A 27,525-nucleotide genomic window follows, 5' to 3' on the forward strand; every position below is an offset into this window, starting at 1 on the left:
AGCATACATTTCACAGGGAACAGTTGTTGTCTTGACTATTACCGTTAATTACTTAGTCATTAGATTGTTCATTTCTATTCTGTATAGGCATTCAGAGTCCCCACTGATATAGATATATTACAAAAAGATGACAGCTCATTTCACAGTGATCAGTATAAAATTTACTTTTGAAAATAAATGCTTTCTTCTTTGCTTTGTATGTTTCCCTCAGACAGTGGATGTGCACCCTACATATCTAACTTGCTTTACAGCACCTGTCACAATAGTTTGGGTTTCCTGGAGTATTTCATGTTACAGCCACTGGATCAAGAAAAGAAACTCAGGTAGCAGCACAGACTCCATCTTTAATTCTCTGTAATTTACAAAGACAAAAATAGCATTAGCAAGCCAAGCCTTTAAGCCGCAGCATCTGCTCAGATACAGAAATAAATACGATTTGGGGGACACTTCTTATCCTATTTGTTATTAATGCTTAATCCAGTCAGAATTAATAACAATACATTTGTGCAACAGCAACTTCCAGAGCTAGGAACTCACCTAATGCATAAAACTATCATCTTTATGAAGTTTTTTAACTAAAAAAAAAAAAAGACTGAAACATTTTAATGTTCAGTTTCTGGTGAAGGCACTATTGACAGTTCCTGTAGAAATTGCAACGATTACGCTCTTCCTTTAAAGCTTTCTGATTACCACTGAAAACGCTTGTTCTATGTTGATCACAAAGAAAAAAATATTAGTAAGAAATACACAAGTAAAGCACATTTAGAGTTTCATTTATATATAAAAAAATGAACGTAGCACATTTCCTTAGAAGCTAGAAACCTCCCTTCTGCAAACGGATTTTTTTAAATTGCACACATAGAGTTCTCTACAACACAAGATTCATGATATTTAAAATCTTGCAAATCACTTGGTACACATGTGCTTTGTATCAAGTCTCCCACAATGGGAGCGCTATAGGCTCTGCATGCCGTATTCTGTATTTAGGAAAGAACGAGAAAGGTGTGAAGCTCAAGGAACACAGGTGGAGTCCTCAGTTATGAGGAGACCGTCACTTCAATAGATGATCTTGTCCTGCTCCTCTATGTCAATTAACTGAGGCAGAGTGCCCGCAGTATGCAAACTGAATTGCTCCATGAAGTTCTGTTTAAGCCTGGATTGGGGAAATAAATATCCCTAGGTCATCTGCAGTGTCATGAGATTGAGATACGTTGGTTTTGCCACTTTCAGTAAAGGTCAGCATGATTCACAGAATGAAAAATGAGAGGAAAGACGACTGGAGGCTTTTTATCATCTAGAGTGGATTATTCCCCAGGCTGCCATGGTATGTTCAGGATAACCTTCAAGCAGAAACTCTGGTACACCGGGACGACCTCTCTCCAAGCACTGGAGACCACATCTCAATACTTGTACCCAGAGGCTAATGCTACATTTTGGGCACTATCTAGAAGAAGGAGACACAAGGTTCTGCAGCAGTCTGCTGAAAAAGGCTAACCACAGATCTTAAATATAGCAAGGACTCGAAACCATCATGAAATCCACAGTGCCCAACTACCCACTTCACAACATACTGCTGAGTCTCATTCACTGAAGCACGAAGCCTAGAAACCTCCTAAAATTGAGTCTGATGTATTCAAAGTTGTTTAATAACCTGTAATTAATTAGCACAAACTACTCCTTTTTCTGACACTGATCTCACGAACTATAGTCAGACAGAAATGAAAACTCAGGACCAGTTTTAATGTTTCATGCTTATACCTGGTCTCCTCTAACTGTAAACACAAAAAAAAGTATATAATCCATCTGAATTTCAGCTTGCTCTCCTTCAATGCACTTTTTCTTTACACAGCTTCTCTTTCATGTATGCTTTTGACCACAATGAACGTAAAGTTTAGAGAAATGTAGCTAGGATTAGAAATAATGGAGCTTGAGACACTTGTATAGGAGTGGATTTTCATTATTATCCATGTTTTCTGTATCAACCCCCAAATTTAGCCTACCTGCAAAACAGATAAAAGCAAATAAAAGATTGTGCCACAGAAAGGAAACAACTTATCTTTGAAGAAAGTACCTTTGAAGATCTTGTCAAGTAATAGGTTAAAAGAATCTAAGTAAAAAATTTAGATGATTTACCACGAATCTGACTAGTTTACAATGGGGATTATTCAAGGATATTGTCTAGCAAATAAAGTGGATTTCAACCACAAAGCAAAGCGTATGACGGCCAAAATCCTCCTCCACACGATTTTGTACATTTGTACATTGCACCTTGAGATTCTTACCACGCAAGAAATGGTGCTGTAGCTTTTTCCTTTTCCCCCCTTAATGAGCGGGCTGCTTGTTCTAATGTTCTTCAGAACATTTTTGCTAGTAGACTTTAATCTATCTACCTTTTACCTCAGGAATTTGTTCTGAAACATTTGCTTTACTAAGACTAAGCATAGAGAGCAATGCCGTTAACACCCAAACTCTGTAAGCTTAATGGTGCCCGAAGCTACAACAAAGCAGTGAGAAAGTAATGACAGCCAGCAGCTTGTAACATAAAAAGGGGCAAGAAGTACCGGCTGTTTCTTTAGGTGAGATTTCTTGGCTGTTTGCTTATCTCTGTAATAAAATACATTTGGTTGGGTTTTTTGTTTTTGGTTTTGTTTTTTAATATGTATCATACAGCACATCAGACCAACACCACAAACCCACAAACTTTCCCTTTCTAGAGGGTAACTAACTAACAGACAGTACAGCCAGTTCTTCTTTAAGAAGCTACAAAACCAGAATCACTCAACTAATCGGTTCAGGGTCATCTAAATATTGAATTTTGTACTTAAGACTTCTTTTACTAATTGAGGTAGAACACTGCAGGAATTTGCGTCTGTAAAATACCAGGACAAGTTTCAAGTGGAGTATTTCTTCAAATAAGAAAAAAGTGTGCCACCATTACTAACTGGTACAATGATGATACGGACTACAGGGATAACTGGTATTGTTTACCAATCATTTACTAACTCTTCTCTTTTTCCATACTGACAGACACTGCTATAATGCTCTTGTAAAATCAGCTGTGAAGTGTCAAAGCACCTCCAAATAAAAACTGAATAATCTATGAGAAGTCATTTTATTTCTTTTTTTTAAATATACATATACAAGATATTTTATTTCAAAAGCACAAGAACATTATACAAGTTTCAAATTTACATTTTTGCAATTAAAGATACCAATATGTGCATTATCAGATAACGTCTTCTGTCAGCTTGGATGGAACAGAAATCAGTGGCATAAGCATCTTGCGATCACTAAATACAGATTATACTCACAGTGAACAAAACTGCATAGTAATTTATGAAATGAAAGATGACCACGCTAGTCAGTGAATGATGTGGGAGCCCACTTGCTAAATTAGTATGTGCAAACGTACAGACAGATGCGACCTTCTTCTCCCACTTCTTCAGCTACAAAGAGATTTCTAGAACTTTAAACATGAGCTCACCTGCCCAGCCCAGCTCCTGTTATATACACAGTTCAGACAGAAAACAAAATAAAGCAATCTCACTGCATGTTTGATAACGGAATTGTTGTATCACTGAAGTGCAAGGTAACTGAAAGTTTTTAAAAAAATGAATAGGCAAATACCAGAGGGAAACAGTAAATTAATATAGTTTTGGTATCAACAAGGCATATATTACTAGTCTTAATCCAGTATTTTTGTTGGTAAGAAGTGTTCTGATGACCTTGGAAATCACCAGTGCATGCAAGTTTACGACAACTGTTCTACTAAATTCAGTATGCATTTTAAATACATTTTAGAGACGACTAACAGAATTAATGTTTGTCTTTAAAGAGTTTCATATTCAGGTTTAAAATCTAGAAGAATCAAAACAAAGGATAGCGGCCTTAATTGCAAGAAAGAATACCTGGAAAACATACCAAAGCCAACTACTTATATCATCAGGGAAGAATTATAGCAAAAGTTACAGAAAAAGTATTTGAAATTCGAACAATATTTGAGTTCATCAGTACTCCATTTTTAGATGAGTTTTGATGCTGTTCAGTGCACTCAAACTCTAAAAACTTTTAAAGAGAACAATGACATTTAAATCTAAATCATTATGTGTGATTCTACTATCTCTCAATCAGTGGCAAAAGAAACCCCAAATCCCCAAACTAAAAGAACCCAAAAAAACCAAACCCACAAAACCCGAAAAGAAACCAAACATAAACGTGCTCTCGGACATTAATTTAAAAACCTCCCCTTGCAAGTCTTATTAAAATGACATAAAAATTCAAATAGCGAAGGGACAGGGAAATTTAGAGTACTGACAACTTCAAACTTGCATACAGAAACGGGATTTCCTAGGAAAGCATTTTTACCCATCATATTACAAATTCTCTCATGTATATTGTGGCTGAAATTCAGAAAACAGAACAACAAACATTTAGAACTAAAGCACAATCATGTATCATTGAGAGAGTTCAATCACAATGTATTATTGACTACTGAAGGGCAAAGACACCGACCTAGCCACCTTTTTTTCCCCCCCTCTTGTGCTCTAAGTGGCACCAAACCACTGAACATGCCCCTCAAAACACACAATTTCATTTATGCAGGCAGAGCTCCAACAACAGTGACAGATGAAGAGCGGAAAACTCCTCAAATATGGACAAAAACTTATTTCTGATTCTAAAACTTGCTGGTTTGGGGTCTTGATATTAATTCAGTGGTAGCTCTGAAGGCAGTCTACTTCACTGAAGTCTCTGGCTCTTGTACAACTTCCAGAGCTACACTACAACTACCCAACGGCATTTCCATGTTTGGTTCTTGGGGAAAATCTCAAAAGACAAACTGTACAAGAACTAATCATAACCTAGCCAAATGGCGTAGCCCTAGACCTCTTGGCATATAGAATTTTAACAGAGGACAAATTCATTAGATGAAGTGCAGTTCTGGCAATGCGAACAGCACAGACTTCGTTTTGATGCAACAAGCAAGATGGCAATTCCCCCATGCAGTTTCTATCCCACACTTCTCCTTTTGAGAGTTCATTAATGAAAACTCTTCATTAAAACCCGGGATATAGTGGAATGCAGGCTTCTTCTGTACAACTTAGTCTGCTGTACCTGTTGCTACAGATTGCTAAAGACCTGGCATCACTTCCACTCCAGCGTTATACCACAGATCTTGACCTATTTAAAAGCTTCACTAAGCTTGGGAAAAGAACCCAGGAACAAATAAAGGCGGCTTTTCCATAACAACAACATTTAGGTATATTCTCAAGGCATGGAAGAGACAAAAATGTAGTATGTGCCCGGAAGCACAGCGTTTGGGAAGCTGCCTTCATCAAAACACGTGAAACAATTACAACTTCTCAAAAAAGTGGATGTATTTTTGGACCTGAATATTCAGTAATAATTATATAATATGGGTTTCCTTTTTTTGGCGGGGGGGAGAGGAAAAGCAAAACGTGATGTGAGGTTCTGTTTCAATGTGTCAGTAATACATCCAACCTGGAGAATCCATCAACTGTGTCTGAACTACAGAATCCACTTGAGAGTGGACTACTCACTGCCACCCTCCTTTCCTTTTCCAAAGTACAGCCAAAGGTAAGAGTTTTCACTAAAAATAAGAGACTCAGAGCAGTTGCCAGTTGAATCCAAAGAAGATCTGATTTGTTTCTTGGCTCCTGGCAATCTCCTCTATGATGCAGTGTTGCTGCCATAGCAGATGGAGCTTCCGGTAACGCTCCTGACATAAGTGCAGGGGATTGCCTCTTCTTCATAGAAGAAAAAAAGAAGAATACCCAATAATCGTATCAGAATAACAACTGAAAAACTGTTCATTACTAGTCTAGCATTAACACTCTTAAAGATAAGCAGAACACATGAAATGCTTGTATGAACATCAATTCCGACAAGTCTACTGGAAATGAAAGAATTCTACACGTGACAAGCAATGACTGCCATTTCCCAGCTGACATTTCAGCAATGGTAGTTGCTGCACATTTCTGATGAAAGAACATACAAAGCACTCCTGAGAAAAGTTTAGCAGTAACAAAAAAGGGTATTTTTCCATTATGAATGACCCATTCATGAGTAGGAACTGCCATCAAGAATTTGAACTCATGTCCACCAGGCCAAGATACATATTACAGTGCTGTACATGCTAGCTGGAAGAACATGTTGTCTAATGGGTACAAGAAACGAAAGAGATACCAAAGTGGAAATTCAGAAAAAGTCAAACATTTACTTACTTCAGACCTGGATCTGTTTCTCCATATTCATCCAAGTAGGGAGCAGGATATAAGCAGCCCCTGGTTTTACCTTCAATGAGGACAACTTTGCATTCCCTGATTCTTAAGGAAAAAATAGCTACACTTAAAATACAAGACAACTCCCAGCCAGTTTTTAAATTTTTGGTGAGCTATGTTTACAGGTCAAAGCAATGTTTCTTCATCTCTGACAAGAAGAGTCAAGCACTTTGACAATGTTATGAATTTTGACCTTCAAATATTCCCCTTTACTCTGTAACACATCCAATTCTGGCTAGCTACTTACTTGAGAAACATACAGACTCCAGCTCCACACTGAAGAGCATGAGAAGTACAGGCTCCCAGCTCCTCCCCATTCACCAATTCCTGACAGCAAGTATTCTGGGAACACAACATAGCCCCACAGAATAAACACAATACTGGATGTTTTTGTTCATCATCAGAAGACCGTGGGCATCTAGAAGAAGCATAACCAGAATGTTAGTGCTGGAATTAAAACTTCAAGAGAAAAGTTAACTATGGATAATGTTGCTTAAAAAATAACAAACAAAATAAAGCAAAAAAAACACCCAACCCACTAACAATCAAAAACCTAAGACGTACTATATCATAACTATATTTCACTTATCTGCCTCCATTGGCTATGTTTTTACATTGCTTAGAAAATTTTATCTGCAAGATAAAATATTCTGCTTTAAGCAGAATGCTGGACTAGATGATCTGCTGAAGTCCCTTCTAACCTGAGTTATCCTATGATTCACTCTTCCTGGCATAAAACAGTGCCAACCTTCCGGGCTTCTTGTGTCCAGTGCAAAAATTATTTTCAGGCTTATGGTGAAGCCAAATGCACATTGCACTGGTGAAAAACAACCAGCACATTAAGCTATAATAATTTCATATGCTAGCCTATAAAACACCAAGTGACTTCATTTAGTAAGCTGTTGTATTTCAGATTTAAAATGAACATGTGCGTGATTTAAATGCAGGTTTAAAATTAACATTAGCCAGTATAACTGTAACAGTGCCTTCTCCTCTGCAAAATAATCTCTGTACACAGTTTGAACACCAGTTACAGTACTGCAAGAATATAAAAGCAACAAAACAACCTACGAAGACAACTAAACAGGTCATATTTTACCTAAACTGAGAGGCTTGGTTCAGAAGGCAGCTATAGTCTTCAGGAAGCTCTATTAAACTATTTCTTTTCCTAGGATATCTGAGGAAAAAAAAAAAACAAAACCAAAAACCCTATAATTAGAATAATAAAGATCGCAGCAAAGAACAGAATGGATAGGTATAAATTCCTGCTAAGCTTTCAGTTCTTTCTGTAAACTGCCGCAGTTCTAGAGCGGTTCTTCAGTCCTAGGAGCCCAAGCTCCACATGGAAGCTTCAGCATTTCTAGCTTCCTGCAAAGGTGATGAATTAAATTCCATATGTAACCTACATGTGTGAAGACATTTCGTATTTCAGTTAGCTTTTGTTTTTCCCTAGAGTAGGCTGGATAGCTTGTCTAACAATGTTGTGCATTTGCAACCAAGAGTCATTGCATGAGAAATAATACACAACCGTTTAAGGAGAAACCTATTTCTGGTAGCAGAACAGGAGGGAGAAAATACAAGCACTCTAACTTGCCCACAACAAGCACTTCATTCTTTCAACAATTTTAAGTCAAAAACAGAAGAAAAAACAACACTAGCAACAAAACCAAACTTACCTTACTGCAATGCTCTTCCCCTTCAAACAACTTAACACCAGCGGGTCAGCACACCACCTGTTTCAAACAAACATTTGCAGATGACAGTGTTAGATAATAATATACATTTAGGATCACTAAACTAAACCACAAAGCAAATACAGAGCACAGATAAAGCACTGATAGTTCTAATTAAAACTTCACAGGGAGAAACAGCTATTCTTTACAGTTTTGCTTCAGGAAAAGAATTTAAGTTTTTACACAAGAGAGAAACATATGTGAAAAAGAACAGTGCTTAAAATTACTAACATGCACGTGAAGACACAGTGCTTACAGAGTTTAAAAACGCAAACAGTCTTCAGATATATTGCAGTTCTCAAAGTGGGCTACAACACACACCACCGTTTGGAATATATCTGCTGAAAGCCACAGCATCAGAAAATACCGTACTAGGATAATATTTGTTGTTGTTATAATTGTTATATTAGGAAAATATTTCTTGCTTTTATTTAATAACTATGACCCAACAGTTATTTTACAATGCTTTTATTGCATGTTGTATGCTTGCTTAGAATGGCCAAATGTGTTTACCAGAACAATGGCAGATATTGGCGAGTTACTAAACAAAGGAATTGGTATGTCTTTCAAGTTATTTCTACAAAAAGGAGAAGGGAGAAAGAACTGTAGCAGATGGTCAACCTAGTAAGCTTCATTTAACACATATCTCGACAATCATCAAATTTAGTCTTCTGAAAAAAGATTCTTTCAAAAAACATATGGGAACTTGCATGATGATTTGAAAACTGTTACTATTACATTAAATATGTAGCCTCCTACTTGAAACCTCTGTTTTTGACTGGGAGCACTACAATGGATTTGTTAGCCCTGCGTCTAGTGAATGTTTTCTAATGTTCCCAAGCACCCATCCTCTGCGTTCTTTTATAAGCACCGTTATGTCTTTGAGTAGCCATGTATAAACGTGTAAGACAATTATTTAATAATTTACTTGTGAAAATGCTATTAATTTTTAAGTAATATATACTAGAAACGCAATTAGTGGAAGTAAAATTATATGTAGGGAATCATTTGACAGTTACACGGACTGTAGGTTGGAGTCAACAGCTCAAAGTCCCTAAATTGAAGGAATCCAGACAACAAAAGAGAACAAAGATAAAACACCAACAAACCAACCCACCCAACATCAAAAACTAGTGTGAGCCAGAGAATTCTGCCAAGAAAGAACCAGGGATGATCATTACTGCAACCAAGTCCTCATTCTCCAGCACAATACAGCAGGGTTATTCTCAGAGCTAGTGTGGGGGGATGTCATGCCTGTTTATTTTAATTTGTGTTTTTCAAAGGAGAAATTTACCAGTTATTTCTTTACTGCTAGATTGCAGTGTACATAATACCTAAATTGTACATTTTAACCATTAAGCTAACTCCAGCATTCATCAGTCTATTTTGGAAATCCAGAGAACAAACAGTACGAAGCCTCACCCTGCCAGCTACATAATTTTCCATATCCTCATTTTATAGCTCATGTAATCAGCACTTTCGCTGTAGACAGATTAAAAATAGGCCAATGAACAGTAAGTGGCACACCATGAGAGCAAAGGTTTATGATAACATCTTTCTGCATGAATGATTTCATGTAGGTCTGCAAGCTCTAGTCCCTTAAACTGTAATTGTTTAATGTTTGGATTACCATAAAATATAAAATGTTTTATTCTTTTGAAGTGCTTTAAAGATTCTGTATACCTCTGCACATCAAACAAATGTTTGGAACTCTAGTATGAGTTCAAGCTCAGTCATTTATTAACAAATTTGATCCAGAATTCCTATAAGGCTATCACAACAGAAAAACGTGGCCTGTCCAGTCCCAGCTAGTACCTTTGAAGCAGTGGATTTACTGTGTCCCAATATTCCTGGAAGAGCAGGAACAAATTGGTAGGTAGAGAGAGGTAACTACAAAGGGCCTTGAACTGCCCTTCTTCAGAAACTGCAAAAGAAAAACATGAACAACGGTTACAGCATTTCAATACTGCCTAATAATTCACTCAAAACTAGAAATCTCCAAATCCCTTTTCCATTGAACAATATGTATCTTACAGCTTCAGCATAGCTCCTAGCTAATAAAATTGGATGTAATTCCACTGACTTAATTGGAGCTATAATAAATTGCATTAGCTGACGATCTGCTTTAGGTTTAACAAATTTGATAGATGTTATTAAGTAATTTTTAAGTCACACATGTCACTCATAACAGAATTCCTTGCTTAAATTATTGCCTAATAAGTAAAACATGTTAATGTAGCAGATTTCTGTACTTATGATATTTTAGCTTTCTACTATCCTTTTGGCCTGCACTGATAGTAAATTTTGCTACGATCAAGTCAGTGCTAACACATTACATAAAGTCAGGCTAGTTTAATAGTTTGCTGGGTGGTCATTCATTTGCTCTGCTACAGAAAATAGCATCGCTGATTCACCAGGAAGACTCTTCTTTATAGAATCAAAGTTCCAAACTAATGGTGAAGACAACAGCATATCCCAAAGCGCAGAGATTTTGACTCATATATAGTAATCAAATTCAAACTTAGTTCACAGTTTATATAAATCTACTTAAGATGCTGTATTTTGTTTCAGTTTTTCATAGCAATTTTGGTCCTCCTTTCCAAATAGCTTCCGTGTTTCATTGCATTTTGACAGAAGACAAAGTAATTAATTTTGGCTATAGTATCTGTAATGCATTAAATCCTTTAAGGAAAAGGTTCAAGTTTTATAATGTGCTTTATTTCTACTTGGCTCTGTTTTGCTGGATGCCTATGTCTTTAGCATTTACTGACATTAGCAACTGCACAAAAAGGTTTGTTTTTTTTTCCTAAATACACTCCAGGGTAATTCTCAGGCGATGTAATCTAAGCCCACAGAATTATCCTTAAATCACAAAATCTTTGTATCCACAAATACTTACTGTCAATACATCACTGATAATTCACATATTTGCACATACTCAGAAGTGTAGCTCCTTTCCATGCAAAGAAGACTGAGACAACTCAGCCTCTCATGCCTGCCCCTTCCTATACAAATTAATATATTCTTTTCTTTCCAAGTCTTACTTTAATGTCTTAACTATTGTGAACATTTAAAATTTCCATTCTTCCAAGAAAACAGTAAACAAAGTCAATATATAGATAGATCTGCTTTCTCATATTTACCTTGTAGTAGTTCCTCAGGTGGAGAAACTCCCAGCAAATAATGAAAAAATAAAGCAGCACAACGAAGGTAAGGCATGATGCCTTTTTTAACACAGTCCCACACAAGCCAGCCTGGAATATCCTGACTAAAGCAACTGTAATACACAAATGAGAAAATAGCTGCAGTAGTTCACAGTGCAAATCCTTCTAACACTTTCACATTTTGGCTAGCATTGGTAGAACAGCAGCTGTGTAGAATTAACACTGATGTACCCCAAATTCTGTGAAACATAGCCACCAGCACCTGACTTCCCATTTCTCCTTTGCCTAAGGAATGAGTACTAATTTTACATAGAACACCTACATTAAACCTTCAAATCATCTCAATTTATTTTTCAGAATTCTAAAAAATAAAGAGCAGATACATAGCTGTCCATCTCTAGGTAACTCAAAATACCTGATTTAAACTGTACAATGCAGCATCACACAGAATAATTGATTCTTACACTGGTGTTTTTTTATTACCGAAAGCCAGCAATTTTTTGAAATGGTGAAAGTTTTTCATTCAGTTGGTGTTTGGAATCCAATTCAAAAAATGAGAAAACAACAAACAGACATAAATACTCTTCAGGAACAAAAAACCTAACAGAATTATAAAATTAATACCCCATACTTCATTATAGAAGTCACAACAGTAACACTCAGTTTAAAATAAAGCTATATTAATCCTTTTTTTAACAAAAATACTGGAGTGATACTCATTAATTATTCTTGTAGTTTGGGCAATATGAGCATTTACTCTAAATTTCATAGTAAATTTAACTAAATTACTGCTGAAGAACAACCTGTATTATAACATCATAGACCACTGCAAAATTATTATCCAGACTGTGCTGTTTAAGGTCAGAGTTAGAAGACAACAGCGCATACATAGAAATGAACACAACTACTAAAAGTTGCTGTAGAAGGCAACACCAGAAGTTTCAGAGCTGGGTTGCCTAATCTTTGGCATTTACTTCTGTACCTAGGCATCTCAGTACAGTGACCTGATTTTCCAAAATACGCAGCACCTACAGTTGGGCTCTAAGCTCATGCCTTCGAAAAATTACTCCTATTAATTAAATACCAAATTTTAAATATTTAGAAATGTATTGACTTAAAACTTCTAGGTAAATGGGTAGCGCTGTCAGTCCCTGAGAAACATACCTTTGCAACTAGCTTTGGTGAAGATAAACAAAAGCAGAACATGCAGAGGGTGAATCTGTATTTTCTAGTTTATTTCACATGCAAATACTGAAGTACTACAGAGTCTGTAGCTATATCTATCAAAAATAGTCTGAAAAGATGGCCACTGACTCTCTAACAAATAAGCAACTGTGCTTGGCTTTACACTTCTCCCCCTTCTATAGTAGAACCATTTCCTTTTTTCTGGCTTCCATCTATAACTGAGATATCTAAAAAAACCCACAAAAACAATCAAGGCAAAGAAAAAATAACTACTATAGTTAGTGGTTGTATTCCTCTCCAGAATGGATAACAGGTATTTTTTCATCCTTAGACTAAGAATTTACTGTTGTCCACAAAAAGTAGCTATATTAACTAAAAGTGTTCCCTTCAACAGTTTCCTTTTTTTCAGCATTCAGGAGTATGGGAAGAAAGCACAAGGCATTGTATTTCCCCCCCTCCCCCGTTCCCTCCACCGTTTGGGTTAATCCCTGTGGATTGCCATCTTTCCAGGGGAACGCAATGCTGTAACTGCTACTTACCCACTGGTGTACTGGCAAACCTCTCTACAGAAGGACTGTGCAGACCGTGCCTCCTCACTGTTGTCAGATGATTGAGCAGTAGGGGATTCTGCACACAAAAAGATGAATCCCACTGTAAATGCACTGCATTTATGACACATCCTGGGCTCTTTTTTTTTAAAAAAATTGCATTACAGAAGTATTTCCACTTTGTTTTGCCTAATTCTTTTCTATTTGATGTTTTTACCGTAACAAATATTCTCCTAAAACTGCATGCTGTAAAGAACAATCAGGATTACTACCTTATTGCTTATCTTCATGTAAAAACTGCTTCCTTCCCCAGAACTCCTGAAGTTATTGCCCTACATAGATTAAGCTAAAGGTTTGTTACATGTTGCGGTGGTTTGGGTTTTTAATTCCCATCATGCTTAAGAAAACGGAAAGTAGTAGCTAGGGAGCCTGCAGATTACTGACAGTTTTTAACAGTAGTAGGAAATATAGAGAAAAGTTAAATTAAATTAAAAGTTAAATCCTATCAGTTTATAGGATTCTGTACTTCAGCTCTGGTTATTTACTAGGTTGAAGTGTAAAGATAAGTTTATTTCCCAAATGCATACTGTCACTGTACAGCTCAGAATGCTGCTGCTGGGCACAGCTTTGCTTCTCCTGCAGGGTGTGAAGAGGGGAAGTTACCACTGTGAAATGACTGACTTGACCAAGTACTGATATATCAACAACTACTTTATTTTCTTAGGCTAAGCACACACAATTGAAATAATAAAATGCTCTGAAAATTATGTAGTTCTATTTGTTTTACCAGAAAACAGTTATTACTACCTAGCACAAGCTGTCATTTATTACGTGGACGTTTATACCTGGAAGACACTAATAGTGTCCATTCATTATTTTTAAGAAACTGTATGAAAATGCCAGAAGAATCCAACCCAAATGCACCTCTACCTGTTGCTGAAGAGACGACAATTTGCGTTATGTGTGCCAGTGTTGTCAGATGGAAGAGGTAGAGGTGGTTATAGGCTGAGCTAATTGATGAAGGTTGCAAGTCTACAGCATCCTCCCAGTATAAAGATGGAAAGGACAGCACAACTGCCACCTACAGTGAAAGGAGCAAATATTAAACTAACAGAAGTTTGGTAAGATCTACATGAGTAACAGAATTTACATTCTCACTATATATTTCATTTCTGTAGTCAATTTAAATACGTTCATTTATCTTGCTAGCTTTAATTCACAAAGCATAGTAAAAACTCATTGGAAAATCTTAACCATTTGTGCCTCTAGCACGTAGGATATAAATCCACTGTAATGGCCAGTTTAGAGATACACCAAGAAATCTTGTCCAGTTCCTAGAAAGCTTAATTTCTGGTTTTTGACATAGGACAAAACACATCTTTTTTTTTTTTTTTTTTTCGAAGTGAGACCAAGCATTAGTTAGAGAGGCAACCAGGGCAAAACAGGTTTTATTCTGGTGGGTTTGGTTTTTTCTTTGTTTCTGTTTTGTTGGCTTTTTTGTTGTGTGGGTTTGTGGGGGTTTTTTAAACAGTAAAAGAAACTATAATACAGATTTGTATTAAGAACAGAAAGACGAGGCTAAGGAGAGTTACAGACGGTAAGGGGTGTGAATGTGAGAAAATCAGAAGGTATGAGAGGCCTATTGAGGCAAAGGGAAAGCGAGGGGAAACAAGCAGAGTGGTGCATTTCTCAGGGGTTTTTTTGAGGCTTAATAGCAGTGATGGTGGTAGAAAGATGACTGAAACTGCAAGCATGGCATTTATTAAGAGTGAGACAGCAAAGACTTAAGGTAGAAGAACAGCAGAACTAAAAGTAAACACTCCTATATAGCAGCCATATGTAGTCATTTGCTTGTATGCAATGCTCATGTATAATCATTTGACTCTGCAGGACTATCTTCAGGGTAAAGTACACAAAAATCCATGTTAAAAAAAAAGTATTAATATGAAGAATAAAATGAACCTGCTTACCAAAATGTGGAACATATCTACTTCTAAGAGGGATGGAGTGTCCTCCACTTTAAAGTTTGGTAGAAGAACTACAAAACAAAGATATCAATTATTCATTTGATATTATTTTCTTCTTTTGGATTGCACTACAATATCAGAATCTGATTTTACAGCTTCTATCATTTCTGTGTTTTCATAAAAAAAATGTTCAAGTCTCTGAACTAAGAAGTATCTGTTTAATTAACTGCCTACCACTTACTTAATCGTGCATCTCTAGCTATTTCCACATGACCAACCAGTTCACAATTTTAATAACTGTATCTTAAAAATTCTGAGATAAAAATCCTCAATTATTTCTCCAGCTCTAATAAAGCCAACACAAGGTGTTAAGGTTGTGAAGTCCACAAGCGTACTTAGGCGCTGCAACACTAGAGGCCTCACAACCTAGCCCAAAACAAAAGCCTGTACCACACCTAAGAATCCTACTGAATAAAAGGGAAGTCAAAGTGGGATTCACAAAGGCCACCATGCTAACTTAATCAGTAAGAAACACGGAGGATAGCTATGGGTCTCAAACTAGCTCTCCTTGAGACCATAATATCTTAAACTAGGCTGCTAGCAGTCCTTTAAAAGTATTGAAAAGATGAAATCTCACAATTACTAAAGAATAGCACCTGTTTTGTCACTTTATCCACCTGTCTGGCAAAGAATCTGAGTAATTTTGAACATTACCAGAACTAGATTGTTCACCACTGTAAATATTCCAGATTACCTAGGCCTGGAGATAGTCAAATCTAGGATAGAGGACATTTTGAGCAATTCTGTGATACAGAGCTGGGTTAACAGAATTATTGATTACTTCATTTCAAGGAATACTCCGTGATTTCAGGCAACATTAGAGAAACTGAAGTTAACTGTTGTCAGTAGTCTAACCTTTGCTCCTGTGTTTTATTAATGTGTGTGCCATTTTGCAATAGAAGCTTCTGCAACAACAAAGGTAGTAAAGAAAAGGAATACAATACCTCCTAGAAGACGAATCAGATGTTTCTGAATCAGGACCTGTGGTGATGTTGTTCTCTGAGCAGCTGCAAACTGCACTAATGCTTTAAGGCCACTGTGCTAGAGCGCAAGAGAAAAATGGTTGGACAGAAAAAAGGAAAGATACAATAGTGAAATAAAGCTGTAAAAACATATCTACTTCTATGGACAGAAAACACATTGTTAAGTTAATTTAATATGAACTTCCATGTAGAAGTAGAAATATTTTTCTTCCAAAATGCTCTTTATGTTATCAAACTAAAAATTTTGCGAGTTATCCCTCAACAGAGAACAATCTTTATGTTAGCAGTTGCAAAAGTTTTTATTTTTTTTATATATATATATATATGCATGTGTATTATATAGTTGCAAACTTTTTCTCTAAAACGTATTGCGTATCTTACTTGCCCATACCTGTCTATTTTGTAGAGATCCAAATAAGGGCTTGCCTTCTGTTTCCAAGAGGTTTTCTTAAAATTAAACACAGAAAGAATTAAGCTGGTTTGTTCCACACAAACTAATAGAACATTTATGTTAGAATACACTTAGTCCAAGATTAATTCATTCTTAGTGTATGTACTACTTTTAAAGTTCAACTTTATTGTGATAAGAGAATTCTCTTGAAAATTCTATCTTAAATGGTACTTAATGTTTCCCAGATAAATGCTTGCAACAAGCTTCTAAAAGACATTTGGTTCTCAGATCTTGCTAACTAGGGATTTAAAGGAACACCATTTCACATGAATAGCAAGCCATTCTACAATTTTTGTTGCATTTTTTTCAGTCACCCTTAAACAGTGCTCAGAAACCTCTGGGTATGTTTCCAGGGATGCTACACAGCCATCTTACCCTCAGATTTGCACTACTGCATTTGACTGTAGTTTCAATAGCTGTTTGAAAACAAAATGTCCAGGCTAAAAGAGAATTCAGCTTTCCTCCCTGAGTGCATTGGCTCTGAAGGGATAATAAAGAGAAAATAAGCCAATAAAAATAAGAAACCAAATTAACTTAATTGAGTAAAAAAGGTATAATTTAAAATGTTTTTGTGCTTTAGTGACTTATTAGTGATATATCAGTACGCTTCCAAGATCTCAGAAATTGTCTTGTGATGTTTTCATTTGGTTTATTTGGGGGTGGTGTTGTTATTATTTGTTTGTTTTAACCACCTCTAACAAAAAGTGAAAGTGTTTTAACTTAGAAATTCCATATTTCAGTTTAACACACAACATGTGGAGCTGCTGAGGAAACATGGGAAAAAAAACAAACAGATTTGTACTTTTAAGTGTCTGGCTTTAGGCAATAAAAGCAATTCACATCCCTTGGGTCAGTGATGCTTTGAACCTCCTCTAGAGACTCCATTAACGACAGGTAGCTAAGGTTCCTTGCTTGCATGCCCACTGTGCTGGGTTTGGTTGGGACAGAGTTAGTTTTCTTCATAGCAGCTAGTATGGGCTATGTTTTGGATTTGTGGTGAAAACAGCATTTTAGTTATTGCTGAGCAGTGCTTACACAGAGTCAAGGACTCTTCTGCTTCTCACCCCACCCCACCAGCAGGTAAGCTGGGGGTGCACCAGAAGTTGGGAGAGGACACAGCTGACCCCAACTGACCAAAAGGATTTTCCATACCATATGGTATCATGCCCAGCATATAAAGCTGCGGGAAGAAGGAAGTGGAGGAACATATGGAGTGATGCTGTTTGTCTTCCCAAGTAACCATTATGCATGATGGAGACCAGCTTTCCTGGAGGTGGCAGAACACTGCCTGCCAATGGGAAGTGGAGAATGAATTCCTTGGTTTGCTTTGCTTGTGCGTGTGGCTTTTGCTTTACTTATTAAGCTGTCTTTACCTCAGCCCACAAGTTTTCTCACTTTTAGTCTTCTGACTCTCTCCCCATCCCGCTGGGGGGAGCGAGTGAACGGCTGTATGGGGCTTAGTTGCCGGCTGGCGTTAAACCATGACAGCCCTTTCTGGTGCTCAACATGGGGCTCAAAGGGTTCAAGATAACAACAAATTTGATTGGAACATGCCAGATAAAATATATAACTGTTACTGCTGTTTAGCTATTAATTGGCAGGCTCCTGTGGTTGCCATGGGGCTTGACTTGCCTTACTGTATATTATTCTAGCGCTCATTAGTGGCTGCTTTTTGCTTCCACTGCTTGCTGTACTGCTTATTGTCTTTGCTGTGCCTGAGAACTTTTTGATAACAGTAATGGCCATGTGCCATATGGTTTTAATAATGCACCCTATGACAAGATTCAAAAGCAGCATACTAGAAGCTACATAGGCAGTTTTGCTTTACAATTTCATGGAAGCCTGCTCTATTTGTAAACAAAAATGAACACCAGGAATTGGTGCGGCCTAGGATAGGTCAGACTGTCACAGCAGTCCCTCTGGTTTTATAATCTTGGCCTGGTTAAGACATCTGAATTTTCTACTTCTGAACTAGGCCTTCGATAACATGTCTGTGATAACAGTTATTGCATTTATACACTTGCTGGCAAACTCATCCCTGACAGCCAAGATCCTTTTTTATATATCAAATTGAAACAATCTGCACAGCATTAGGTGCATTAACGTTAACAGAGCTGAGTGACTTCCAGTCCTTCCCCGACTCATTGAAAAAACACTGATCAAACCCAACACTAAACCGATGTAATCAGTTTTCATGACTAATCCTGCCTTATCAGAATATTCCCAATTCTCCTAAAAACCTTTTGAACACTTGATACTCCAGTTGAGTCAAGTCCACTATAGATTTAAGAGAGACTACACTAGTATCTCAACAGCTTCAGCAGAAAAAATGTCATACATGGCCAATCCTATTTGTGGAGAGGTACAATTACATTCTCCATTCCTTCAGTATGCATTTCAGACTTTCCTCTTGCTTCCCTCCCTGCCTGGAATCCACTACAGACTTCTAGACAGCTTCGCGTTTATTGCACAAACTTCTTTGTGTATATAGTACAGAAATGAAAAGAGAGTGACTGCTAAACAAGCACATTATCCCCGAAAATGCCATCATTTTTATGGTAATTATATTGCCTTCAAAAATAAATTCATGCCAGAGAATTTTTGGGGTTGTTCGCATTTTTTTTTTCTACCAGATATATGCTTAGCAATTTCAGAATATGGAAGACTATTTCTTCTACAGTTTCCATGATAATTCTTTGACAACACAGACAAAATGAAGTGAGGGAGTACTGTTTCATAGCTGTTAGATATTTAGCTATGTAGGAGATGGATACAGCTCAATGATCTTTAGAAGCCTGAAGATATTCATTGAACATGCCTAATATTACAATTAGTAACATGGAACATGTCACTCCCTGCTGTGACAATATGATAATAGATTATCATTCTATTATTACATATGCAATTACATATAAGTTGTTATACTACAGCATTGCCTTTATTTATGTAGAACTATTATTATTATTCATACAATCAGTTATTCTTTACCTATACACTGGATGGTAAAAGCACATGTGCTCCAGGTCATCATAGGAATCCTGTAATCAGCTTCATTTGGAGCAACTTTTAGCCCAACTCTATAAATGGTGGTGGCAAAGAGAATAAGCATCTCCTTGATACTGCTTGAGTATTTTACTCTGCAAAATCAAGCCAAGATAAATTCAGTCTGAATTATTAAGAGAGCTTATTACTTTGTTAGCGATTGATTGACCAGTAAGTCTAAGTTACTTATGAAAGAATTCTTGACTACAAAGGCCTTCTGTCTGTACAGAGGTGACAAAAATCACTAGTTTCCAGTAGTAAACAAGTACCTTGACATGACAGGCTCTACAAATTGAGAGATTAAGAGCTGTCAGGTTAGAAGGAGTCTATTTCTATATACTGTATTATAACCTGCATTCAAAAAATATAAACATTTTAACCATGTAAAATACAACGAAAAAACCAGATGCGAATAAGAGTATAATTATAAGTGCTGGAGAGAATATGTATCCCATCTCATAAGGCACCAGAAATGGGAAGAAAGACATTTCAAACGTGTTTTAAAACACATTTTTTAACGTTTCCTATCTTTTCAACTGACATTGGGTTAGTTTACGTAAATGCAGTTATATCAGAAAAATGCCTAGGCAAAAACACGTACAGGTTTAATGGCTTGTGTTTTTCCAAAATCATTCACAGAACTTCTAAACAGAAATATTTAATATTCATATTAATTCTCCAAATCTCTACAGCCAAAACAACTGTACTATGAAGTCTGGGGTTTAGCCAGGCTCATACTTAAATGCCACACCGTTTAAAGGAAAACTATAATTTTTTTCCACGGAGACCAGTTACCAAGAAAGAATTTGATTCAACTTTCTGATGACCATTTTACAAATAGCAGATATTTCCAAGTACTTTGCGTAACTATGATGTCAGTCAGAAGCAGAGTACTTCTAGTATGATCTAAAAAGATAACAGACTTGAAAACTATCTATTAATTCATTCTGGTTTAGTGGATGAGTGCTTTTGCCCACTGGGATAGAAACAGGACAACACAGCCCTATTCCTTTGACTAACCTATGTTACATTATTGCATCCAAACCCAAGTGAAATCTATCCCTGAAACTGACATCTAGCAGGAAAATTAAGGCAAACAGACATTAAATAAAACTTGCCTAGAGGCACAGGAAGTGACCCAAATAATTGGAACTATGGATTAGAAGATTCCAGACTCCTAGCTTTTTGCCAGCAATGTAAGAACTACCAGACTGGATTTGACCAAGCGGTCCATCTAGAGCTGTATATATCTGATATTCAGTGAATGCTAAAGGAAGAGTTTAAGTAAGCCCATATTCAGACCAAGCAAATCATATGCCTTTCCTTCAATACAAATCCTGAAGCCTATCTAGGTCATTTTAGGGAGAATTAGCATAATGCAGAGAGCACTTCCAGTAACACTTACGAAGACTGAACTCCAAAACTAAGGATGGAATGGAATTCCAAAGCAGAGTTCCCCATTCCCTTGCTGGTGAAAGCTGGAAGATTTTGTTTCTCTCCTTCCAGGAAAAAAAAAAAATTACATCCACATTAAAAAACAAAGAAGTTGCTACAGTTTATACTGCAGTCTAACAGAAGTGAGACATCTTTTTATTTTAAACTGGTTTGAAAATAATTGTAAACAGACCTCACCAGCCAGACTGCCTTCTAACCCTCATCCTTAAGTAACATTTTCTTCTATTCCCAGAAATATGAGGATTAAAAGTAGTGCTTTACTGGTGAGGAAAAAGAACTTTCCTGCATTACAGGAGTCAAAGGAATATGTTGATTCTTTGTACTTTCTGTTTTCTAAACATTCATACATATTTTTATTTTGACCTTTTAAATTTATTTTTTCTCTTTTTTTACCAAAGTCAACACAAAAGTTTAACTCTGATTGTTAGTTGGTGGCTGTCCTCTCCAAGTGTACATAATTTTGTTCTACAGGAAAGATGGAAAGGATTTAACAGAAACTAGAAAATTGGTGAGGGCACTGTGAAACCAAGACATCAGCTCAGAAAGGGCTGTGACTTTATCCCCAGCTTTATTTGATACTGTCTTCATTGATAGCAAAATGTAGTCTTTGAAGTTTCATCTTGGTATTAGTTAAAACATGTACTAGCATATTAGAAATCCCACAGAATAGCTTCAAAATTAAGGTAACAAACCTTTGGCATTTTTCACACTGTAGCCTGATATCCTGACTATGATAATCTCCATCCACCTAGCCAGGGACAGAATTTGAGCTACTGCCTCTGCATCCTCACTGAAAACAGAAACAGAAAGCAGGTTTTACTTTAACACTCAAAGAAACACCATATCTTCAAAAACTGAAGACAGATTTAGATCAAAAGACATTAACTCAGTATTTGCAGTTTTGCTGGCTTTGTAAATTTTAAGCAAACAGTGCAAAATGAAGTGTTAGGCTAAATACTAGATAGATCTCTGTACTTCCTCATTTGATATCAGCTCCAAAAACTAGCCACTCCAAAAATGCTACTTTTTAAATACATATTAAAAACACCCACTTTACTACCAGAAGCAGTACATTTGGCTGAATAGTCAATAAGGAGATATGTAGTCTTTTACACAGATTAGGAAGGTCAGCCCAAGCTTTCTTTCCAAAAATTTGAAAAGCCAATCAGCCTCGAAGTAATTTTTAATTTTGTTTGTTTGTTTGGGGGGGAGGTAGGTTGTTTTTAATTTAAAGGCTATGCAATCTGGTATAATTCACCTGTTAATTTTCTGAGCCTGCAATGGAACGATAGGAATCACAGTATTGCACAGAGATTTGCAAAGTGGACAAAGATACTCTCCATTCTCCAAGTCAAATATCTGTTCAACATGCAGACGTTGTCGAAAGTTTAGCTGCATGGCTTCAAAGTACCTACAACATTGAAAAGGAAATTACTAGAAAGTGAAATGGCACAAATGTAACATGAAAACAAACATTCAAATAATTAAAAGTGTTATTATCTAGCAAATACCTATCCAAGCCAACAAACAAGTCTTTTCCTTTGATTTATAATTCTTTCATGTGCTTGGATGTGAAAATAAAATAAAACCTTTGAATACATGGATGAACTCATGCAAAAATGCATGGTATACCAGTCATGCAAAAATGATGGCAACTTCTCCTTGCTTTTAAGATCCTTCTAAATGTCATTAACATTTTTACAGACAAGCAGTCTTTAGATTTTCTACCCTTCTCTCAACATCTTCAACAACACAATGAAACTCTGTACCTACTATCTCTCATATGCAACTCATACAGTAAGTTTTAAACAGGGATTGTACATGTTTTTATTTAATTTTAGGAAAAACTACTGGCAACATTGCATGAATGAATAACCAGCTATTAATGTCAATGACTGAGCCTCATGACTAGACAATGAAACTGTAGCCTTCTTTTAACAGAGAAGATAATTTATATTACAATACCACAGTTGAGCTATTTTAAACTCAAAAGGAAACTAAGAAAACAATTGTGATCTTTATACAGATTTCATTATAGTTTTGCCGTCTCAGTGGATTCAGTAAGCCTTCAAATTTCATTAATGTCTCAGCGGTATTATTAGGAACAAAAAAAATGCAACATTCAGATCATCTTGCCCGGAGACAAGCAACTAAATTCAGTACTCATGTTCAGACTGGGTATGTAGTATCTTAAAAGACAGATAGGAAATAATCTAACTTCTGTACTAAGGTAGGTAGCTAGATTATTTTTTTCTTTAAATTTTACATCTTAAGTGAAAAAAATAAAATCCCACTTATATAGTAAAGAGAAAGTGTGCGTGCAGCAGGGGCATCTGCAGAAGTTCTTGAGATTACAGAATATTTAGGATAGTACTCTGTTACAATCAACGAAAGCATACATTTACTTCACCACAAACAACTATGTTTTTGCAAGCAACTCCTCTTCCTGCTACATGGCAACTACAAAGATACTCAGTTCATTTGAACTTGTACTGTTCTAGAGAGTATTCTGCTGTATTTTTAGGCTGCACAGATACTCTAGAAAGGTGTGGCAGGTATTGTTTGGAGGAATATTAGTAAGTTAGAATGTCTGTTATGTAATAAATAAAAGACTATACTCAAACCTTCTGTGCCATCCCGTATGAGAAGAGCCTGTTGTCCATTTTAATCCCATACACCCATACAGCAAGTCATCTTTTCTTAAAAAGAGCAAGGGAACTGAGCTCCAATGTTGCACTACTTAGATCTATGCAGATGTAGATGGATCTGCCAAGAGCAGATGTATTATACTCAAGGAACATACTTCCGTATCATTTGAAGTGTGTGCACCTATTTATTTTGTACTCATGTTGTATTGTTAAAAAAAAATATAGACACATATTTATAGGAAAGTAATAATAAGCACTAGAAGTTTAGTCAGATTTTTTTTTTTGAAGTAAAATGGCACAAACACAAACAACAAACCTCAAGAGACTGTTTATATCATATAACAATACAATGTAGCTTGCAATTGCATGACCCAACTATCTTTATCTGTTGATAATGTTTCAGTGGGATTATTTCTATTATTATTTCCCACTATTTATCTTGTTTAGACTTGCCAGACCTTTGTGGAGTCAAATGCTGAGAGCATTAGTTCTGATGTCCATAATCCTACAAATGTAGCTGCAACCAGGCTGACTATATTCTGCAGGCTAAGTAACTCCATCTTTTAATATTTCAGGTTTCATTCTAATCCAACACATCTGGTCTAAACTGTGGGCTCCCATCAACAACAGAAATCACTAGATCAATTGCTTAAAGTTTTTAAGTACTGCATCAACTCTTCCCTCTTACTTTTTATAGTAAGGGTTTGTTCACTGACAGAGGAGGGGTGGGGAACAAATATTGAGAGATTTAACCATTCATATTCTGTTCTGAATGCTGGATTCTCATCTAAAGACTCAGTGGAGTAAGTCAGCTGCATCTTTTAAGTACTGACCTGGTGACGGACTTTCAAAGTACTGTTGCTATAGAAAGCTCACCTGGAAGATTTCTACTGGTTCTCATTGGATTGTTAAAAATAAGCCTACTACATACGATTTCTTATCCTTGACCAATTTTACTCCATTGGTTTTAGTTGCATAAATTCATAAGTCCTTAGAGATTCTTCTTTGGGTCATAGAAAGCACTAAAAACTTTGATGATGATTTTCTTCAAGTCAAAACTTCTCTTGTGCCATATTTCATTTTTGATGAGTACAAATAGTTCTGATTCCTTAATTACATCTCCACTTACTGTACTGTGCTTTTAGCATTCACTTATATGTTTTGGAAAATAAATTAATACAAAAAAAACATTAAAAGGCTGCAAAGATACATCCTTACTTCTGCCAGCAGGCTGCGTGCATCACATGACCACAGCTTCCTGTGTGAGTCCCACAAGGTAAGTCAGGGTGCATGAAGAGAGGATCTAGTGTATCTAGAAAGATGCAGCAGAAAGAAATTACTTAAAGAACAGTAACGTAACTTCCCATCGGTACGAACAGATATGAGCACTGAACATAAGCCTTCGGATTTTATTTTCCTGCAGTTTGCACATTAAAATCCCTTTTGGCTAGCTTTTCCAGACCAATACTCCAGCAAAGTAGTCAAGAGACAAAGCCCACTTTAACTACTGAAGGCTTTCCACTAATTACAAATGAAGAGATGACAAATAGCAAATTGGTCAAAAAAAAAAAAAAAAAAAAAAAGAGTTCTTCAGTACTGGAATAGCTCTGTGGATGGATTCTCTATCACTGCAGTTTTTAATGTATTCATTGCTGTATTTTTAAATGAAAAAAAATAAAACTACTAAGGACAAGAAAGAGTAGGCATTCCTACAGCTAATGAGCACTGGTGAATAACAAAGCCAAGTCTATTTTTTACTAATATTTACTAATATGCAAAAATTCTTGCAGAATTCTTAACAGCAAAAACATTATGAGAATGTAATGGTGTCTTTGTGCTGCATATGCACTTGAAGTGAAATTCCATTTTCCCCTTAAAAGATACCTAAATAATGCTGAGCTGAACAACAGTAGTCCTCCCAATCTCACCTGGTGCACTGTTCATGATTTGGAACAGATACACCTGAATTTGACACAATGAAAACAAAAATAAGTAATTTTAAAAAAAACCACATAGCATCCAAATTGCACTGATAATATAATTCTATTTGACAGCAGCTGAAGCTGCTTTAAATTAAATGGAGACCGAAACAAGAAAATGAACATCGGTATAACACTAATTTGTCACTATCTGCACTTCTGCTGTGGGAACAAGCATTTTCCCACTTACTTAGATCTTGAAAGAACAAAAGCTCTTACAGGCCTACTTCTAACTGACGAGCTGCAGAGGACCACGCAGCAGAGAGTAAGTGCTATGAGTAATATCCAGAAGTGGACTTAGGAAAAGGAACTTCATTTCTTCAATTCTTCCTTCATTCCTTCAATAGCCCAACATGTCGCTGCAGAAAGCTTACAAGTGTATCTGACTACAGGAGCATAGGATTTAATTTGTACTTCAGAGTACCACAGAAAAAAGGAAGGGGGGAAAAAAAAGGATGCAGTTAGTAGATGGCCTAGATAAAAAGTCTATACAGCTGGCTCAAAATTGCCATTATCAGTCACTGTTAAAAAGAAAAATGGATCAAACTGGATTCTGTATGAGTCTGTCCTGGGTCTAGGACAATTTAGTATTTTTTAATGACCCAGAAGAGGAAACACAAAACACCTTATCAAGTGACACAACTTGGTAAAGGTCTGCAAGCATGACAGAGCACAGGGTACTACCCTACAGCCCTAGAGAAATAAAAAACAATGCTGACCCTCCCTTTTCTTTAGAGTTTTTTTGATAACATTCATGAGTGCACTTCTGAACTACACGAACACAGAATTTAAAACCATTTGCTAGACAGTAGTGTCACTGAAAAAATATCTTTCAACGCTACATGCTTATTCCTTATATATTAGTTAGCTTGAATAAGCAGGATTTGAAACAATTATTGACTCAGCTTTATAATAATATATGGGCAGATACACAGAGACTGCATATTCATTATTTAATAGGTAACAGCTATTCCATTTTTTTCTGTGTTAAAATAAATATAATCCAATTTACAGGGAAAAATGACCACTAACTTTTATTTAGTATTATAGCGTGCTTGAATCGAACTACTAGTTTTATGATGTAATGTAGCCACCTTGGGGTGATGACACCTAAACAACATTTGCCCAGCCTGTATATCAAGTAGGACAGAGCCAAAAAATCTAATGAGAATAGATTAGTTTACCTTCTCCTTACCCACAAAACCAGTCATCCTGGTCAAAGAATTCAGGTGGCTTACTAAGCTCCTTTCTTGACAAATTCATTTTTGACAATTCTTACTGCTTTATTGTCTGTCTTTATTTTTAGTTTATAGGACAATATAAGAAATAATTACTATCATCCAACATACTTGGCATCCAGGCTGGATGGCACACGCAAATTCTCAGAACTTTCTCATTTCACTTCTGGTTTTTTGGTGGGTTTTTTAGACAAATACTTGTTTGCCCTTACTAGCTTTCTGAGATGTCAACTATCTACTATGATTTTAAAAAATAATTGAAGATTACACTGAAGACAATGGTTCTGATAAAACTTTCAGTATTACTTTAATAATTGCCAAGATGAATATGCTGAAGTTACCTATATATCATTTCAACTTTTCTTATCCTATTCTGGTCTGTATTTCTCTCTTGTTAAAATTAATCCTGCATCTGATCCTTAATTATTATTAATTAAGCTTTTTCAAAAAAAGAGCAAAAAAAAAATCAGTGTATACTTTTCCCTTTTCCTTCTATTTACTTTACTTTCTTCCCCTTGAGTAACTGATCAAAATCTTTCTCATGTTTAAGCAGCTGTTACTTATGAAAAATTTTTGGTTTTTATTCATGCTTCCTGCTACCAATATGCTATTATGCAACTGTAACTCATTAGTTTTTATTATTTTCTTGTATTTTTTTTTATTTATTCATGATTCTTGCTTACACTTTTCTGTATTTTTATTATGTTGATGTTTTTATTACTTTCTGGACATGAAAAAAAAAAACCCCACACACACCCAAAACCAAACTAAAC

The 27,525-nt window shown here is 36.2% G+C and overlaps 1 protein-coding gene across 4 annotated transcripts in view; it reads right to left on the reverse strand.

Moving 5' to 3' along the window:
* Positions 1 to 324: 324 nt before the first annotated feature.
* The window catches only part of UBR1 (ubiquitin protein ligase E3 component n-recognin 1), a 78,270-nt gene continuing 51,069 nt past the window's right edge, over positions 325 to 27,525 (reverse strand). For 3 of the 4 annotated variants that reach the window (XM_037393545.1, XM_037393544.1, XM_037393547.1), the window contains exons 31-47: positions 24,754 to 24,847; positions 22,146 to 22,298; positions 21,580 to 21,677; positions 20,838 to 20,931; positions 19,379 to 19,527; positions 16,331 to 16,386; positions 15,901 to 15,997; positions 14,900 to 14,967; positions 13,860 to 14,010; positions 12,921 to 13,008; positions 11,176 to 11,309; positions 9,848 to 9,956; positions 7,976 to 8,032; positions 7,399 to 7,476; positions 6,547 to 6,717; positions 6,243 to 6,344; positions 325 to 5,765 (exon numbers count right to left, since the gene is read on the reverse strand). In XM_037393545.1, the coding sequence (XP_037249442.1) occupies positions 5,624 to 5,765; positions 6,243 to 6,344; positions 6,547 to 6,717; positions 7,399 to 7,476; positions 7,976 to 8,032; positions 9,848 to 9,956; positions 11,176 to 11,309; positions 12,921 to 13,008; positions 13,860 to 14,010; positions 14,900 to 14,967; positions 15,901 to 15,997; positions 16,331 to 16,386; positions 19,379 to 19,527; positions 20,838 to 20,931; positions 21,580 to 21,677; positions 22,146 to 22,298; positions 24,754 to 24,847 (1,841 nt within the window). In that variant the 3' untranslated portion in view covers positions 325 to 5,623. The remainder of the gene's footprint in view (positions 5,766 to 6,242; positions 6,345 to 6,546; positions 6,718 to 7,398; positions 7,477 to 7,975; positions 8,033 to 9,847; positions 9,957 to 11,175; positions 11,310 to 12,920; positions 13,009 to 13,859; positions 14,011 to 14,899; positions 14,968 to 15,900; positions 15,998 to 16,330; positions 16,387 to 19,378; positions 19,528 to 20,837; positions 20,932 to 21,579; positions 21,678 to 22,145; positions 22,299 to 24,753; positions 24,848 to 27,525) is intronic. The other variant, XM_037393546.1, reaches the window with a different exon arrangement.

The sequence above is a fragment of the Falco rusticolus genome, chromosome 7 (genome assembly GCF_015220075.1).
Source record: "Falco rusticolus isolate bFalRus1 chromosome 7, bFalRus1.pri, whole genome shotgun sequence".
Lineage (NCBI taxonomy): Eukaryota > Metazoa > Chordata > Aves > Falconiformes > Falconidae > Falco > Falco rusticolus.